Below are 17,243 nucleotides of genomic sequence, written 5' to 3'. Positions count from 1 at the left end.
GTAGGTAATTGTAGAGTGATGCAACTTTTAACATTCTGCAGTGAATGGTTTAAACCCGGGGGTAACATGTGAAGGTGTAGTCTGATCGTCCGGGTGAGTGTAGTCCTGAGAAGGACTGTTGTCGGTGGTAGTGACTGACGTTTCGACAACCTGTGCGGAAGTCATTATCATCAGTCATCACTCTGATGATGACTTCTGCACAGGTTGTTGAAACGTCAGTCACTACCACCGACAACAGTCCTTCTCAGGACTACACTCACCCAAACAATCAGACTACACCTTCACATTTTAACATTCTGCATGTTTACTAAGGTGGTGCAATGGATGTACTCCCCTAAAACTTTATAGTCTGGATAAAAACATGACCTGACGTAATAGCAAACCGGGGAAAGCCCTCAAGAAATGATGTGCTGGAGGACTGTTGTGCGTTGCTGGTCTTACAAGTGCATGATGGGAGATCACCAGTATCAATATTATTCAAAATCTTCTCCATACATTTCTTCTGGTACTGACAAGGAGATTTCACTTAAAAAACCAAAGCTTCTTAGGTTGGTGATCATTTCCTTAAATCTAATTATCTCAAAAACTGATTCAGCAGTATCAGTGTAAGGTTGAGCAAAATCCATAAACTATGAACAGGCCATACATCATCAAAACATGGCCAATGTATAGTTCATGCGTTTGTCATGCATGTCTTTCTTTTGGGAGTATGGTTATTGACTGAGTCAAAGGTCAGGCCTCTAGCTGGAGAGAAAAATATTCAGCTATCAAGTAATACAAAATGAATGTTAGATATTTGTAAACAAGCCTTGTCCAAGCCTTCATTATCTCAGTTTCAACAAGTAAACAGGAGACGCATAGCAGGTCACTTTTTATTTCGTGCTTCTTTCCTTGATTTCTAGTACCATCAACACTGTTTATAATTCATTTTACATCAAGTAATTCAGTCGGTATGTTTATGGCTGCCATAATTTACCATCTTAGTTACATATAATCATCTGTTTGATGAACTATGGCACAAAAAAAAATATTTTTCAACAGAAATGTAACAACCTGAGAGAACCTAAGACAATAATTATTGCTTGGTAAAGTTAACAACCATGGCCATGAATTGTCAGCAAAAGGTTCTGCACAAAAACAGAACTATTACTGGAATACCTTGCAATTTTTTTTAATGCTTGTTACTCCGCTTTAGTTGATGTGTAGTATATTAGCAACAAACTCCATCAGAGATGAATGGAAGTTTTGTACCGCAGCCATCTTGGATGGCAGGAACAATAGATTATTTTACCCATGGGAAAAAAAATTCTTTCTTATGCAAAATATTTTCATTGTTCCTGCCATCCAACATGGTGGCTGTGCAAAACCTCTATTACTAGAAATTATTGGATGAGGTTGAGTATAATATTGTGAATTATTAACAATTATTCCACTGTAGTATTTTTTTGAACATTTCATCACTTCACTACTTTCAATTATCCTTCACCCAAGCATACTAGACTTCTGGTATTCCTTGTTTCTAATCCTTTTTACACAATTGCTAATCATGCTATAATCATAAACATGTATTATTAGATAAGTTGGGTTACAGAAGTACATCACATTATTCAGAATTTCCATTGTCACTGTCAAACTTAAACTCTCTGAAACCTATACATTGAAAATGAAATACCTCAGTGGTATAATTTTTTTCTTAACTCAAATTCTTTCTTTGGCAAGTTCTCTAGTTCATTATACTGTCAGATCTTTCCCTGAAAATACATAACTAAAGTCTACACCCTTCTCTTGACCCTTTAACTCCCAGATCTCATTGAGAATTCTCCCTACTACCGGTAGCTACTATACATTTCCTTGTAAATTAGTTGCAAGAATTTGGTACTAGATTAAGATAACAACGTCTACCTGATAAGTTTTATTAAGTATTCTCATCACCTGTTTGCTGGGTAATGTATGGATAATTTCTGCAGATGTTACACCTTAATCACTTCTGGGAGTTGAAGGTTTTACTTAAAATTATTAACATGCAGCAACCAACATAAACCAAACTTTACAATTTCTAATTTCATTTCAGTATGTCATGGCCACACAGTGATTGCAAAGTATTGTAAGTTTAGAATATTGGAATATAGTTATCAATTTTGGATTTATTTCTCTGAGCAATGCATTCTGCTATCCATACAATATTCCGACACTCCTGTTCTTTAAGCTTGACATAGGCATAAAACACCCCTAGATGGAACTGCTGTTGGAATGCTAGAGTGTTCATCTTCACCTGTACAGAGGAAACAATAGGCATAACTTTTTCATACCCAAGATGTGATGAGCAATTTTTGTATTCAGTAACAAAAATCTTGTGTTGTATATTAAGTAGAACACCCTCTAGCTTCAGGTTATCCACCATGCTAACCATTAGACTGATAAATCTAAGTATGAAACTGGGTAAAATGGCCACATTTATCAAAGGTAAACTGACATTGTTTCAAACATTTAAACAGTAAAATTGTCAAATTCAGGTTTGAATTTACAATTTTCTAAATCTTGATATCTTCACATACCTCATGCTCAAAGAATTTGTCTTCAAGTGTCTTTTCACCAGGATTTATACCAGCTCCTTCAAAGAGAGACTTGTAATCCTGTGACAAAACCAAAGTACATGTTGTCAATGGAAGGTTCAGGACAAAAAAATAACCCTATTTGTGCACGATCCTCGCAGTAAAGAGCACTAGCAAAAGTGAAAATCAGACCTGAAAAAATTCAGGCATGTATGGGATTTGAACCAATGACTTCTGCAATAATAGTGCAGTGCTCTAGTATTGTTCTAATAGTACTCTTTACTGTGAGGATTGTGCACAAATACGTTTCTATAACCGCAGTTCAGATATATGAATTTCATATATTCGTTGTGTTTAAAAAAAAAAACCTTGGCGTTTTCGTTTCCTCTATGACCGCTTCATTATAAATGTACATATATCAAAGAGAAACTTTCTCACAAAAAAGGGAAAGCTGTTCCAGGCCAAATCATGTGGTTTTACATGACTGACTTTTTTCATGTGTGCAATTTACAAAATTTTTAATTTAATTTTTTAATTTTTAATTTAATTTACTCAAATTCAATTACACAGATAATCAAAACAAAAACAAAAACAAGGAGTTAAATATATATACAAGTATAAAAAAGAGATATCTGAGTAATTAGGCCAGTTTATACAGAATTCTAGATTCCTTATTTTAAATAAACTGCCTGTGATAAAATACAAAAAAAATTAAAAACTAACTTAGACAAATAGCAACAACAATACGTAATCAAAAATTATAAAAATTTATCCTTACTTAAGTTAAATTTACTGATATAAAACTGATTCACTTTCTTACTAAACAATGATACTCGATCAATTGTCCTAATAGCTACAGGCAGGTCGTTCCATAAATCCACAATGCGATTAAAAAATGAGAATTTAAAAACATCGGTTCTAAAGCGACCCTTGGCAAGTATGGCTTCTGTGTTCCTCATATTGTATTTATATGATTTGAAGCTAACATATGATAGGACGTCAAAATCAATGTGCCCCTTCAGACATTTAAAAAAGAAACATAAATCTAAAAAATCTTTAAAATGAACATCAAGGAAAACACAAGGAAAACCATGCTCTCTCAACATAACATGAAAGAAAACAACCTGAACAAAATGGCAACTGTGATGGAAAGATGATAGACCAACAAGGGTTTCAAAAGAGTGAAAAGTGAAAATAAACTGGTTGATGATGATGCTGGAAAAAAAAAAACCAAGCTTATGAAGGGAGGGTGGACAGGATATCACACATGCACACAAAAATAATTGCTAAACAAGGGCACACCGTGTGCAACATGTGAACCCTTCCACCCAAAACTTCAAGTGTCCAGACCAAACATATTTCTTACACATGTAAATCATATTCTGCCATGTCCTCCTCAGCAACCTTAATTTACACTTTTAAAATAAGAAGTAAAATTGTACCGAATAGTAATCTGCCACTGCTCTAACTTGTTCATAATCATCAGCTCTGGCCAACCTCGACAGACCCTCTGGGTACAGCTTGCCGCACTTGGGATAAAGCTTGTTGCGATCATCCTTACCAAGTTCAGTGCCAAAGGAATTAATGGTGATAATGAAAGCTCGGCGATCAGCTTCAAACTAAGAAATGCATTAAAGGAGAAGGGGAATATTTCAATAAATTAATCCTACTTTACCAACAGTAACATTAAAGGGGGTAGGGGATACAAACCTGCAGTTGACCCTCTTGAGTTGGAAAACATAAACATCAATTCATGGTTAAATATCCTGGTATTGTACTAAATTACAATGAGAAAAACTAATGTAGGACCCCATATTCAAGGCTGTGCTCTATGAAAAATTGAAGAGAGCCCAGTGCTCAGAAACTGTGAAATCCAGGGTGCCTAGCATCTGCTTTTTATGAAAAAAAACTAAGATTCCTGGGTCGCCCAAGAACAAATGTAAGGCACCAGGAGCCACCGGGCACTGCTAGACCACAGCCCTGATATTGAAAAATCCTTGCAATATACTTGTTAACCTTTAATACTCAAACATCAGTATGCATATTCTCCATACCATTCACATTCTCCATACATTTATAAAGATGCTGACAAGGAGAATTTATTTAAGTCAAGAAATTCTATAGTTTTTGATCATTTTCTTATTTCTCATAATAATAATAATAATAATAACAATAATAATAATAATCAGTTTAATTACTCTTTTTGTAGCTTACAGCTAAATTACAAGAGTGGTCAGGATACAAATCATATCTATACAATAACATGAAACATTTAAGTAAGAATATCTATATGTAATAGATTTATCGAGACGGTTAGTAAAAGCCATAGCGGGATCATCTCTAAGAGTGCCTGAGTGTAGATTGTATCCATGGGACACAGTTGTGTGATGTGGCAGAGGGTTAGCAAGGACACCAGTGTCCCAAACTCTCTGGATAAACTTAGTGCATGCAGTGGCACGCCGATCAGAGAGAGTGCAAGGACCACACAGCACAAGTGCATCCCTGTAGGGAAGCCCAGGAAAGATTATTTCTAAGGCTTTTATTTACACACTCTCAATTAGGAGGCTAAGATAATCATGCAGGTTTACCCAAACTGGGGAGGCATATTCCAACACTGAAGGAATCAGGCTGGAATACACCATAACTAACTTCCTTTCCATAACACCTGACTTCTTCAGACAATGAACAGGACCTCAATGAGTGTTTGAGGGGAGGTATTGCAAGGAGAAATTAGATGCTGGTCACTCTTAGTGGTTCCCTTAATAAGTGTTTGAGGCAAAATGCATCCAAGTGACAATGGCTCTCCATATACCGGTATATGCTTTAAGATATATATAGCCATTCATATGTAAAACATTGTCCCTATTCTCTTATTGCCAAAAGAGGAAAACATTCAAATGCTACCTAAGAACTAAGAGGACAGAAAATTTCATTTACTTGAAGAATTGGGCACATAACATCTGCTGTTGTTCCGCCTAAATCTTCACAAAACTTGTGGAAGCCTTCAAGGTATGCCTGATGATCAAAATTATAACAGAGTGTTTAATTTTCAGCACTGGAAATATGCCACAGGTGAATGTGCTCTCCATTTAAAAGCTGAGTTATTTCTTTGGAAAGACACAAGACAAGGCAGTCTGCACGTCGACATTCAGTGGCACAGTGATAGGGAAGTTTAAGGTTATTTTCTCTGTTGCTAAATATGATCTTCAGATTAAAAAAAATAATATTTGTTGATTTGTATTTTTAACAAATAAAAATGAAAAAAAATGACATCATTTCAAACTGAAATTCATTTTAAAGTGCAACATCTACAGGTATCTAAGTCACTCTAGCTCACCTTGTATAATGTGTTTCTGATTATCTCAATGTTCATCTCATCTAAGTCCTGCTCAGAAATGCATTCCACAAAAAATGGTGCTGGAGATCAAATAAAGAAGTACTTTATTACTTTATGTCTGTATTCTACCATCAAGCAAAAAGAGTCAAAGGGTCCTAATCCAAAAGAATAACCAACCACAGTTCATGAAATTAAACCTTCTCTATAAAATATATACACTTTGCCATACACGCAGATAGTGAGGATAAAAATAAATAACCAACTGAAGACTATCATCTAAAGTAACAAACAATTTTCAAATGATTTGGATATATCAACAAAGTTGAAATGGTAAATTGGCCACAGTAACGATTACAAAAGCTGACGTTTCGAGCGTTAGCCCTTCATCACTCCGACGAAGGGCTAACGCTCAAAATGTCAGCTTTTGTAATCGTTACGGTGGCCAATTTACCATTTCAACTTTGTTGATATATCCAAATTATTTTGTTACTCCCACTGATGCAGCCCCAAACAGTTTCTTTCGAAACTATCAGCCTTTAAACAATTTTCAAGGCTAGCCAACAAAAATTGTGTTGCCATCTTTGAGGAAAAAGAACTTTTTGTATTACAATTTAAAGGCAAGCATCTACATTTTTCCTGATTGCTGAATGATAAATTATTTATCCTAACTAAACAGCTAAGCAGCATATGAAGCCACTCCACATGCTGATAATATTGTTTTAGTTTAGTGTAATTGTAATTGTAATTGGGAATTAATGTATGTGCGCCAAGATGGCTGCCGCTTACTGTCGTCGTTGTTGTTTTTTTAAGCTTTTGTGCTTTGTTACCTTGTTCGTTCAGTGTCTTGACAAGCACAATTCAATCTGTTCGCCTCCATCTACCTTCAAAGGCCCTTTTAGCGTTAGTCGAAAGCTATTTTCTGCTTCTCGCTGCGGTCAAGACCTTGCTGCTGCAAGACGCTCAACTAAGTTACCGATCACCAAATGGTCAAAGCATGGTTCGACGATTGCTGCTCTGTCTGAAAGAGGTTTCATCAAGGACCTATCTATTGCAGTGGATGTTGAAATTAACCTGGGTCCAGAAAATTTTAACTACATGCCGACTGCTTTATTTCAAACTTCAAGACCAAGATTTTCTTTCAGTCGATGTAATTTATTTCAACTTCGCTCCTGTTGTCCTAAGGTTAAACTGGATTATTATCTTATTCATCACTTAAAGTCATTGGGAATTTACAGAGCTAGAGGACGTAGAGCTGGTGTTAATTCTAGAATTGGATCTCGTCAACAACATCACAAGATTCCAGTTCGTGTCACTGACCACTGTTTTTTATCAACCAAACGCGCACGACTTTGACCCAAGGATACAAATTTGCATTTCATTTCTACTCACTCTTCTTCTTTACCCCGAATAATCCCCAAATGTATGGTCATCAATGCAAGATCTCTTGTTAAAGTTGATGCTGCTTCTGCTTTGCATATGGAATTGCACTCAAACAACTGCGATATTTGCATCATCTCTGAGACATGGCTTAAACCAAATTTTCCATCTCATCTCATTTGTCCGCAGGATTACTCAATTTTGCGAAAGGATAGAATTGACCGGTCAGGTGGTGGTGTTGCTATTGTCTGTAGGAGCGATTGGTTATTGGAACGATTAGACAGCGTTTTTTATAATGCCTTTGAATGCTTGTGGGCTAACTCCCAACTCAAGTTTTTATGTGGCTGCTGTTTATCATCCTCCAGATCCGCCATATTGTCCTGATGATTTATTCGAACATCTAACAAATAGTTGTGATCATTTATTGACTGGTAATCCTAACAGCAACCTTATAATTTGTGGTGACCTCAATCAGCTAGATTACAATGATTTTCTTACACAACTAAATTTATTCCAGATGGTGAATACATCGACAAGAAAGAACAAAATTTTGGATGTTTTTATAACTAACGTCCCACATTTTTGGAGGAAAGTATCGGTCGCTCAAGGACTAGTTCGATCTGACCACTCTATGGTCCTGGTATATCCCAGAATCCCACTTAAGGCTGAAAGGAAAACTGTGATGTTTAGAGATGTTCGTGATCATCATAAACTGGATATGGACAAACTGTTGAAGTTTCATAACTGGGACAATGTTTATCAATGCGGAGATGTGAATGGAAAACTTAATCTTTTTTGTACCAAGATTAAGTCCATGTTTGATGAGTGTTTTCCGCGTATATCAGCACGTGTGTCTAATAGAGACCCCCCATTCTTTTCTCCTCTAATCAAACATCTACTGGACCAACGGCGAAAATTGATTCAGCGAAGTAACATATCAGGAAATTCTGTTTCGATTGAGATCCAAACTCTTCAAGAGAAAATCAACAAGTTGATCAGAGATAATCAAGTTCGGGCAGTTAAAGGGAATTTTGAGAAACATAGTGCAGGATCCAAATCTTGGTGGTCAACAGTTAATTCCCTGACAGGAAGGAAGTCTACCAACTCGCAAGTAAGCTCAATTATCTCCCCGAGCGAGATCAATAATTTTTTCTGTTCTATTAACACTGATCCCCTTTATAAACCCATTGACACTGTCACTATCCCGGAATCAAGCGACATGCCTGTTTTAACGGTCTCCAGTGTTACAAGGAGTCTACTGAAATTAAAAAGAACTGCCTCTGGTCCAGATGGAATCCCGTACTGGTTTTGGAAAGAGTTTGCGTACGACCTCGCTCCTGTTGTTACCCATATTTTCAACTGTTCTTTGGAAAACCACACTGTGCCTGATCTTTGGAAATTGGCTGACAGAACTCCCTTGCCTAAAGAGCCCAACTTTAAAAGTTGCACACAGTTGCGGCCTATTTCTCTGACTAATGTAATAATGAGGGTTTTTGAACGTCTTGTATACAGACAAGAATTATCTCAATATATGAATAACTTCATTAGCTTCGACCAGTTTGCATACCGCAAAGGCCACAATACGACAATGGCCTTAATTAAGTGTCAATATGCTTGGCTGAAATGGCTCGAGTCGGGTTTTGATTGTGTTAGAATTTTCTCTTTTGATTTCAGCAAAGCTTTTGATTCAGTCCCTCATGATATCCTCTGCTCTAAGTTGAAAACACTTGACATAAATCCATACGTGACCAATTGGATTATTAGTTTTTTACAAAACAGGAAACAAAGAGTTGTTGTTGATGCCATTGTTACGGATTATTTAAATATCAATAGGGGTGTCCCTCAGGGGACAGTTTTAGGCCCTATACTATTTTCTATTATGGTCAACGATATTAAGGCCATTCTACCAAATCAGAATTTACTTGTGAAATATGCTGATGATTTAACATTAAGTAAAATCGCGGGCTAAAAACGGCAATTCAGCAGCTGAGGAGGTCCGATCGATCGTCGCATGGACATCTGCTAACCGTATGCAACTAAACTTCAAGAAAACGTGGGAGATGCTTCTTAGAGGCAAATCCACTATGGCCTTACCTGCTCCTCTGGTTTTTATAGAGCGTAAACCATGTCTGAAGTTGTTGGGTGTGACTTTTCAATCTGATCCGTGTAACTGGGATTTACATTTTGATATTATATCGAAAGCCAGTAGTCGTCTTTACATCTTACGTGTTTGTAAATTCTATGGACTGCCGCTGGATCATCTTCATCTTCTTTTTATCAGTCTTATTCTACCTATATTTACATATGCTGTAGAAGTATGGAGCTGCGTGTATTATCATAAGTATCTGAGTCGCATAGACAGGCTGTTCAAGAGAGCTTTTAAGCTTGGCTACTGTAAAGAGCTTTTTTCGATTGAAAATATTATTATTCTGAAAGATAAGAAGTTGTGGGCCAAGATCACCGACAGCGATTTTACAACAGCTTTAGATGACCTTTTGCCACCTGAGCGACCAATGGTTACGCTACGTAAGAGGCGCCATAATTATATTCTCCCGCTTGTCAGAACTGAACGTTTCAAGAGGACTTTTGTTAATAGATGTTTGTTCTCTTATTAGTTAGTCAGTTAGTAATTTAGTTAGTTCATTAGTTTTATACTTGCTGAGTTCATATCATTGTAACTAAACACGTTTGTTGTTTAGAATGCTTAATAAAGACTTTATTATTATTATTATTAATCGTTACCTAGTTCTAAGCATGCTTGTTTAAGAAGCTTGTACACTGGAAAGAAGCATCTCCACTAAAAACCACTGTATTATGGATGTGTCTACACTGAAACTCAGAAAATTCTAAACACCAGAAATGTTTCTGGAATGCTTTTGTGCTTCAAGGAAACTGTCAATTTGGTACAAAATTGTTCCAATAACTGTAATAGTTTTTTGTTTGTGATTGATTCTTGTGTTCTGAACTGTATTGTGTTATGATAGTAAGTACATGTTCCTGTTTTACTTATCAGAATTAAATTAAAGTTTTAAACATAATCTAAGTATTGCAGAAAATCAGCATGAGCCATTTAAGATACAATAGTGACATCAGAGAAATTGTCACTGTCAAAACACACTAAAATCATCTAAGATAAGGCATGTCTATGATAGAATTCTCACATTGCAATCTGTACTAACCTAAAGGAGTGTCAATCATAACAGCATTGTACAGCTCTGCAGGAGTGGATGCAATATTAATGGAAGCCATTTCCTCAAAGCTGCCCAATGGATGACATTTGGGGACTAGCTCTGAAATGGGTCTCTGATGCAGAGTGCCAGTGATCAACAGAATGATATTGTCAATCATGTAGCTATACCTAAAAATCAAACCAATAACTTAACTTCAAATTCATGATGCTCAAGTTGCAAACTCTCCTGTGCAACTCATACAAACAAAGTTTACAATCAAAGAGACTCATAAAAATCACATTAAAAACAGCATAAATCCAAGCAACTAATAAAAACAACCTCATGGGAAGTTGTATTTGAGAACTGACAAGTAACTTTAAGACCACATGAAAAAATCAGCAATGCAATAGATATCATAATATATTGAGTGAAATTCATGTGAGTAGAATCACTGTCAAGCAATGGATAAAAAAAAGTTGTGGCAATAACAGGGACTAAAATTAGACAGACTATTCATCAACTCCTTTAAATCCCTGATCTGATTTTATTAATAATTCTCCTCTCTCCCTGCTATATATTTAATTGTAGATATGCCACGAGAATTTGGTGTTAGATCAAATAACAACTTCTACCCAATAAGTTTGAGTATTCTTATTACCTTTTTGCTGGATTACATGGGGATATTAGAGGGAGAAGTTAGATGTAAATCACTTTTGGGAGTTGCAGGGTTTATTAAGTTCAAAATGAGCAAGATGTCATTGTCACCAGAGGGGTTTTAATAGTAAGATCAATTTGATGGCTTACGTGATAAAGTCCATAAAAGTTGCCATTGGTTCAAGAGCTTGATTGCGTAAATGCCTAAACTCTGTGACTAACTTCTCCCTCAGTCTGTCGTCAATAACTGACACATTCAAAGGACCAGCCTCATTTTGAAGAAAGTTTCCATAATCTGTGCTTTGCAAGTGAAGCTTAAGATCTAGAAAAAGAGGAATCATCTTTTAAATACTTAAATGCTTACAGCCCATTTGATATAGTCTGGTGACTCATGCATCAAAAAAGGATTTCCCTACAATGTTCAACTCATCAATTTCTAACACGGTAATTTGGTTTTATCAATTGAGTTGACAATGTAAATTGTTTGTTTCTTTGTTTGTTAAAATTGGTCGCTGTAAAGGATTTCAAAGTTGACTTTTTAAGTTTGAGCCCTTCATAAGAGCATATGAACAACAGCACCCTAGCAACTCAGTGTAGCATTAAGTAAACATTTTGCACTATGTAAACTTTCAGTAATATTTCCGTACGGCCCCATGCTCTTGTAAAACAAAGCTGTTGCCCCAAAGGCAGCATTGTTTTCGCCATTCTTTTCTTTATTCAAGAACTGTATGCATAATGAAATATGGAACTGTACAGAAATCTTACCAAACTTTGTTACATGCACACCAGCCTGATATTCTCAAAATTATGACAGGCACCAAAGCCAAATTAAGCATTTTTTGCGTCCTTTTTCGTGCTTATTTCCATTTTCAAGCACTGAATTGCGATGTAAGGTGCGAACCTACATCTATCAATCTTTTTGAATTTCGTAATTTGCTGTTAAAATTACATCTAATGTATATTTTATGAAAATACAGATGATCCCCTAATTGTACTGCATACCGCCATAGAATTACTCCGAAGGATATTTAACTATCGGGTTATTACATTAAAATGATTTCTGTTTCGTCACCAAACATACGAAAAACAAGAAGGCGAACAGACCAAAATTATTTGCAAAGTATAAGTGTTTCGTTCTGCTGGATGCTAAAAATATCCGCTCCTTCTTACCTTCCAGCGTTTCGCATTGAGACAAATTAAGGTAATCACTTTGACTTAAGATTCCTGATCGAAATCCTCTGACCAAACCTTCAAGATAACCACTATCTAAGTTGAAAAACAACTCATGAAACGACAACATTTGAGTTGTCTCGGCCATTTTTCCCCGTTCCAATATGGCGGACAGAATAATTCGAACCAGTCTTTCCGACTGTCATTGTCACAGGTTAATCATGTGATTCGTCACGCTAGACATCACGTAGTCATCACGCAACGCTCCTCAGCCCAGTACTTTTTCTCGTTCAAATTATTAAGCGCGGGAAAACATGGCGGAAAAGAATTAGTGTAGAAAATTATCATTGCCGTTTTAAAAGTTCTTTAAAACTAGTTGCGTTACTAAATCCGTCGACGTAAGCTACTTGAACATCCCACCCTTGTCGTAATGGATCCTTCAGAAGTGGAATTTTTAGCCGAAAAGGAAAATATATCCATTCAAACTAACTTCTCTGAGAACAAGATTTATTTGATCGGGGTAGGTGTATTATAAACAAGAAACAACGATATAAGTGAATACTTTTGTTTGTGGTGAGATGAAGAGACATTCACTTGCCGAAGGCTATTTGCCAGCGCTATCCATTGGACTACTGATACTGTGAATGCAACGGTTGCTGTAATTCTGTGAATCTGCATTATGCATGCTTCTAATGGACAACTTGAGGCAAGAGTAGCATATAACCCCATACATTAATTATGCATTCAGACTGGCAGACTTTGTTTTTAAAGTTTTGTCGTGAAAGACAAAGAAGTGGAATGCATAATCAATGTATGGGGTTATATGGTACTCTTTCCAAACTTGATTACGATTTTCTATGCTATCTTCACTTTTTGATGCAATTTAAACTTTTTTGATTTGCAGGGAGACATTGGACCGTTTAATGCATCTCTGCCAACTGAAGTACCCCTCTGGGTTGCAATATTTTTGAAACAGAGAAGAAAATGCAGAATACTGCCTCCCGAATGGATGGATGTTGGTAATATATTTTTTTTCTCAGTACCAAAAGAGGAATTTAGAGTGCTAAATAAGGTAGAGAATCAATTGTGTGCCCCAGGATACTTCAACACTATTTTGAACCATATTTTGTAAACAAGGTCTCATCCACACTAATGCAAAGTGGGAATTTGGGGAAAAACAACCTTACATGCCTTAAAATGCCAGTGCATGGTGCTCTTACTGGAGGAGGGGAGGGTGATATGCCTAAGGTCCCCCCCCCCGTCTAGCTTGCTGTCTTTTAAGTACTAGAGTGCACCTTAAATGAGAATTCTGTGGCCAACCACTCTTTCTTTATTACTACAATCTGTAAGAAAAGCAGCCAACGTGTAGGAGTCTTAATGAGACTCAGAAACTTAATACCTACTAGCACCAAGTTGCAATTGTTTAAAGCTGCCATTCTTCCTTATTTAACTTACTCTCATCTTGTTTGGCACTTCTGTCGTGCTAGTGACAGCAGAAAACTCGAACGCATACAGGAAAGGGCACTTAGAGCCATCTATTGCGACAAAACGTCAAGTTATAACACACTATTGGGTATGGCTAATCTATGTACTTTACATAACAGAAGGTTACAGGACATGGCTACTCTCATGTACAAGGTCAAGAATAATATATGTCCTAAGTATATTGCTGACCTATTTCGGAGGTCTGATACGAAATATGCCCTACGTAGCAAAGAATTTGTTATTCCTAGATTTAATACAGCAACATATGGTAAGCACTCCATCAGATATACTGGACCTAAGTTATGGAATATTGTACCTAAGAACATTAGAGATCTGCCAACATTATCATCTTTCAAGATAAATATCCGTAAGATTGATCTAAATACTTTACTGACCGATAATTACTGTACCAACTGTATTTTATGCAGTACATAATGTAAAAAAAAAAAAAAAAAAAAAAAAAAAGTTTTCAATGTAAATTTTATCTTGTACATATTGTAAATATTTTAGCATGCTAACCAATCTTAGTATTTTTAGCTCAATTAGCATTTTAACTTTAATTAATATATGAATTTAGTCATTTTTAATTTATTTTGTAGTGTCCCCATTATGTACTGCTATTTTAGTCTGACACTTAAATAAAGGTATTCATTCATTCATTCATTCTACTCAAAATTCAATTATGGTTTTGCAGAAAGGTTGCAAGAACTGAAGGAAAAAGAGAAAGAGGCAGATTACTTCACAAAAATGCCTTCTAAACACTACATGGAAATAGCCTCTCTTCTTCTCAACAGGTATTTTTGAATTAAGTGTGGTAAAATAATTAGTAAATTATGTAAATGACATGAATTGATTCTTACAGGAAGAGTTTGTTTTGTGGGGTTTATGTTGTAGTGTTAAATGAGCTCCAGGTCAAAAGGATTTTAGTTTTTTTTTTTTTAATTGATGAATGTTCATCAGCATGGTACCTAAACAAAGGAAAATGTAAATCAAACCAGTTTGAAATAGTGAACTTTAGAATGTTGAATTATTGATTCTGTTTGATTATCAGTCAGTATTGCATTAGTCAGTAAAAACCATCAGCCATATCAGGAGGTGGCGTGGCCAAGTGGTTAGGGTGCTAGACTTGTAATCTGGTGCATGAGCTCAAGTCCTCCACCCTGCCACTCACTGGATTTGTTCTCAGTGGCCCCCTTAGAGGGCCACAGGTTTTTCGGCTATACAGCTGTTACGTGTCTCCCTCTATAAATAAAGTCCTTACTTACTTACTTACCTAGTTCAACTCCTCAGCTGCACTCTGTGGCAGGAGGCAGACCAGTGGGGATTTTTTAGTACTTAGTTAGTCTACATTGTGGCTGAAAAACCCCTAAGGTGTAGCTTCAATTTACATATTTATTATTATTATATTATTTAACCATTGGTTCATGCTTTAGCATGCACTATTGAGTTATGGAGCACGTGGGAAGTTTGGAGAGCTCGAAAGAAGCATAAGAGTTGCCTGAGGCCATAGCCGAGGGCAACTCTAGCTTCTTGAGTGCTCTCCAAACTTCCCACGTGCTCCACAACTCGATAATGCACAGCTAAAAGCATGAACCAATTGTTTTATAACCGCCGGAATTTTGCATCAAATCCGATGCGAAAAACCGACAACGATATCAGAAGCGAATCATGACGGCGCCAATGCCGAGTCTCCTTTTTCGTTGTTTTTCTCGTTTTCTGGCTCATTTAAGAACTCTAGCCCAAGGGAAAAGGTTGGAAAATTGTCTTTGTGCCAAAACTACAGAATACAGGGCCACTTATTTACATCTCATTGAATCACAATGCATCCTTTTGTTTTCTGCCTCATTCTTCAAAGCATGCTGACAAGGTGGACCGCAATGGCCCTGTATTCTGTAGTTGCTCCTGTCTTTGTTTTGGGACTGGTGGGCTGAGTCTCTGTTTGTGTCCATTATTGTTGCAAAATATATTCTTTTTCCCCCGCACTTACAATGGCCGCTCGCGTGAAAAAAAATTTCTGGCGAAGCGATTTGCTCACGCTATCAGAGTGCACTATCGGGATTTTAAGTATGCTTACGTATACTGAATTTGATTGTGCGTCTCTGCTAGCTATGTTATCAATATACTTATTCTCCCCATACTGTTCTCCATACATTTCCTGAGGTGCTGAGAGGTGCTGCTAGAGAGAATTTGTTAAACAATCAACAGCTTCTTTAGTTGGTGATCATTTCCTTTATTCTCCTGACCTTAATGTGTCATTCAGGGGTGATATTGTAAGGAGAAATTAGATGCTACATGTAGTCCCTTGTTGGAGTCAATCAGTTATTGAGTCCATCAGTCAATCGGTTAATACAACTTGTGTTTTTCAGTGCTTCAGATGATATTCCTCATGCAGATGAAGTACGCACCTTGATTAAAGACATCTGGGACTTGAGAATTGCCAAGCTTAGAAAGTCTATTGACATTATGGTCAGTCAGCAAGAAGTTTATGCCAGAGTAAGTTTTGTCCTGTGACATGGTAGGGGTTTCTGGGTGAAGTGTAGCAAAGTGAGATCGTAGTTTTGTGTGGATGAACACAGTAACGTTAGAATTTCCACCTGCACTGTTTCAAAATTTTAGTGTGCACACACACCAGCAGGCCACAAAATCTCTGTATAAACAAACACTTATAAATTAAAGAAATAGATACAATGCGAAACTTGGTGAATGTGTAACCTGCAGTGCAGGTAAGTCTAGGCTAAAATGTTGATTTGCAATAGTTTGATCATTTTCAATTGATATTATTTGTTTGTTTTCACAGTTAGATGATTTATCACTGATGGAAATTAATGTGATTCGCCCATTCCTCACACAAGCTCTAGATCATATGCATAACTTGAGGTGTCATGTTGCAGAAAATCCAAGTAATGCTTAACAGAAGATTGTAAAATGTTTTTGATTGTGACTGAACAGAAGGTTGTGAAAGCAACACATGACAGGTGTCTTTATGAGAATGTCCATCTACAAACACCACTAGAAATACAGTAATAGCATTTATTTTTACTGCATTAGTTTTCAAACAATACAATTAGGTCCCAGGGCTCGACACTAACTTTTCAACTTACTATAGCGAAGTGGCTAGTGACATCTGAGGTGTTACAACAATTTCAGTTTGTTTACTAGCCTAACTGGGTAGTGGAAATTGAAAACTGCCAGCCAAAACTGAATTTTTACTAGTCTGTGGTTAGTGGGCTATTTAGCCCATCTAGCCCCATAGGAGTGTGTGGTTTTTCTGAAAATGAAAGCGTAACCAAGCTTGTAAATACACCGAAATACTGATCATGAGATGCTGTCAGTCTGGAATAAATTTTTGGTGATTAAATTTGTAGTGGAAGTGTATTCTGGAAGTGGTGTAATTAATAGCAACCAAGCATCTTTTTTAAGGCTGGATTCTCTTTAGCAAGTGACTTTTGAAAAGAAATATTTCACTTTTCTGGGGACTCTGTGAGTGAATTGCATTCA

The 17,243-nt window shown here is 36.6% G+C and overlaps 2 protein-coding genes across 2 annotated transcripts; one reads left to right on the top strand and one right to left on the bottom strand.

The window, feature by feature from the left end:
• Positions 1-858: 858 nt before the first annotated feature.
• Positions 859-12,460, bottom strand: LOC111336259 (V-type proton ATPase subunit d 1). Its single transcript, XM_022942314.2, has 8 exons — positions 12,261-12,460; positions 11,241-11,412; positions 10,446-10,624; positions 5,890-5,969; positions 5,490-5,567; positions 3,995-4,171; positions 2,556-2,633; positions 859-2,272 (listed from the first exon to the last, which is right to left on the bottom strand). Exons 1-8 carry the CDS (start codon positions 12,406-12,408, stop codon positions 2,111-2,113), a joined length of 1,074 nt encoding a protein of 357 aa, XP_022798049.1. The 5' UTR covers positions 12,409-12,460; the 3' UTR covers positions 859-2,110.
• A 94-nt stretch (positions 12,461-12,554) lies between these two features.
• Positions 12,555-17,103, top strand: LOC111336269 (DNA replication complex GINS protein PSF2). Its single transcript, XM_022942324.2, has 5 exons — positions 12,555-12,780; positions 13,165-13,279; positions 14,440-14,539; positions 16,112-16,238; positions 16,543-17,103. Exons 1-5 carry the CDS (start codon positions 12,691-12,693, stop codon positions 16,654-16,656), a joined length of 546 nt encoding a protein of 181 aa, XP_022798059.1. The 5' UTR covers positions 12,555-12,690; the 3' UTR covers positions 16,657-17,103.
• The last annotated feature ends 140 nt before the right edge of the window (positions 17,104-17,243 follow it).

This window comes from Stylophora pistillata, chromosome 3 (assembly GCF_964205215.1).
Source record: "Stylophora pistillata chromosome 3, jaStyPist1.2, whole genome shotgun sequence".
In the NCBI taxonomy this organism is placed as follows: Eukaryota; Metazoa; Cnidaria; class Anthozoa; order Scleractinia; family Pocilloporidae; genus Stylophora; species Stylophora pistillata.
This window is presented reverse-complemented; position numbering and strand designations above follow the sequence as displayed.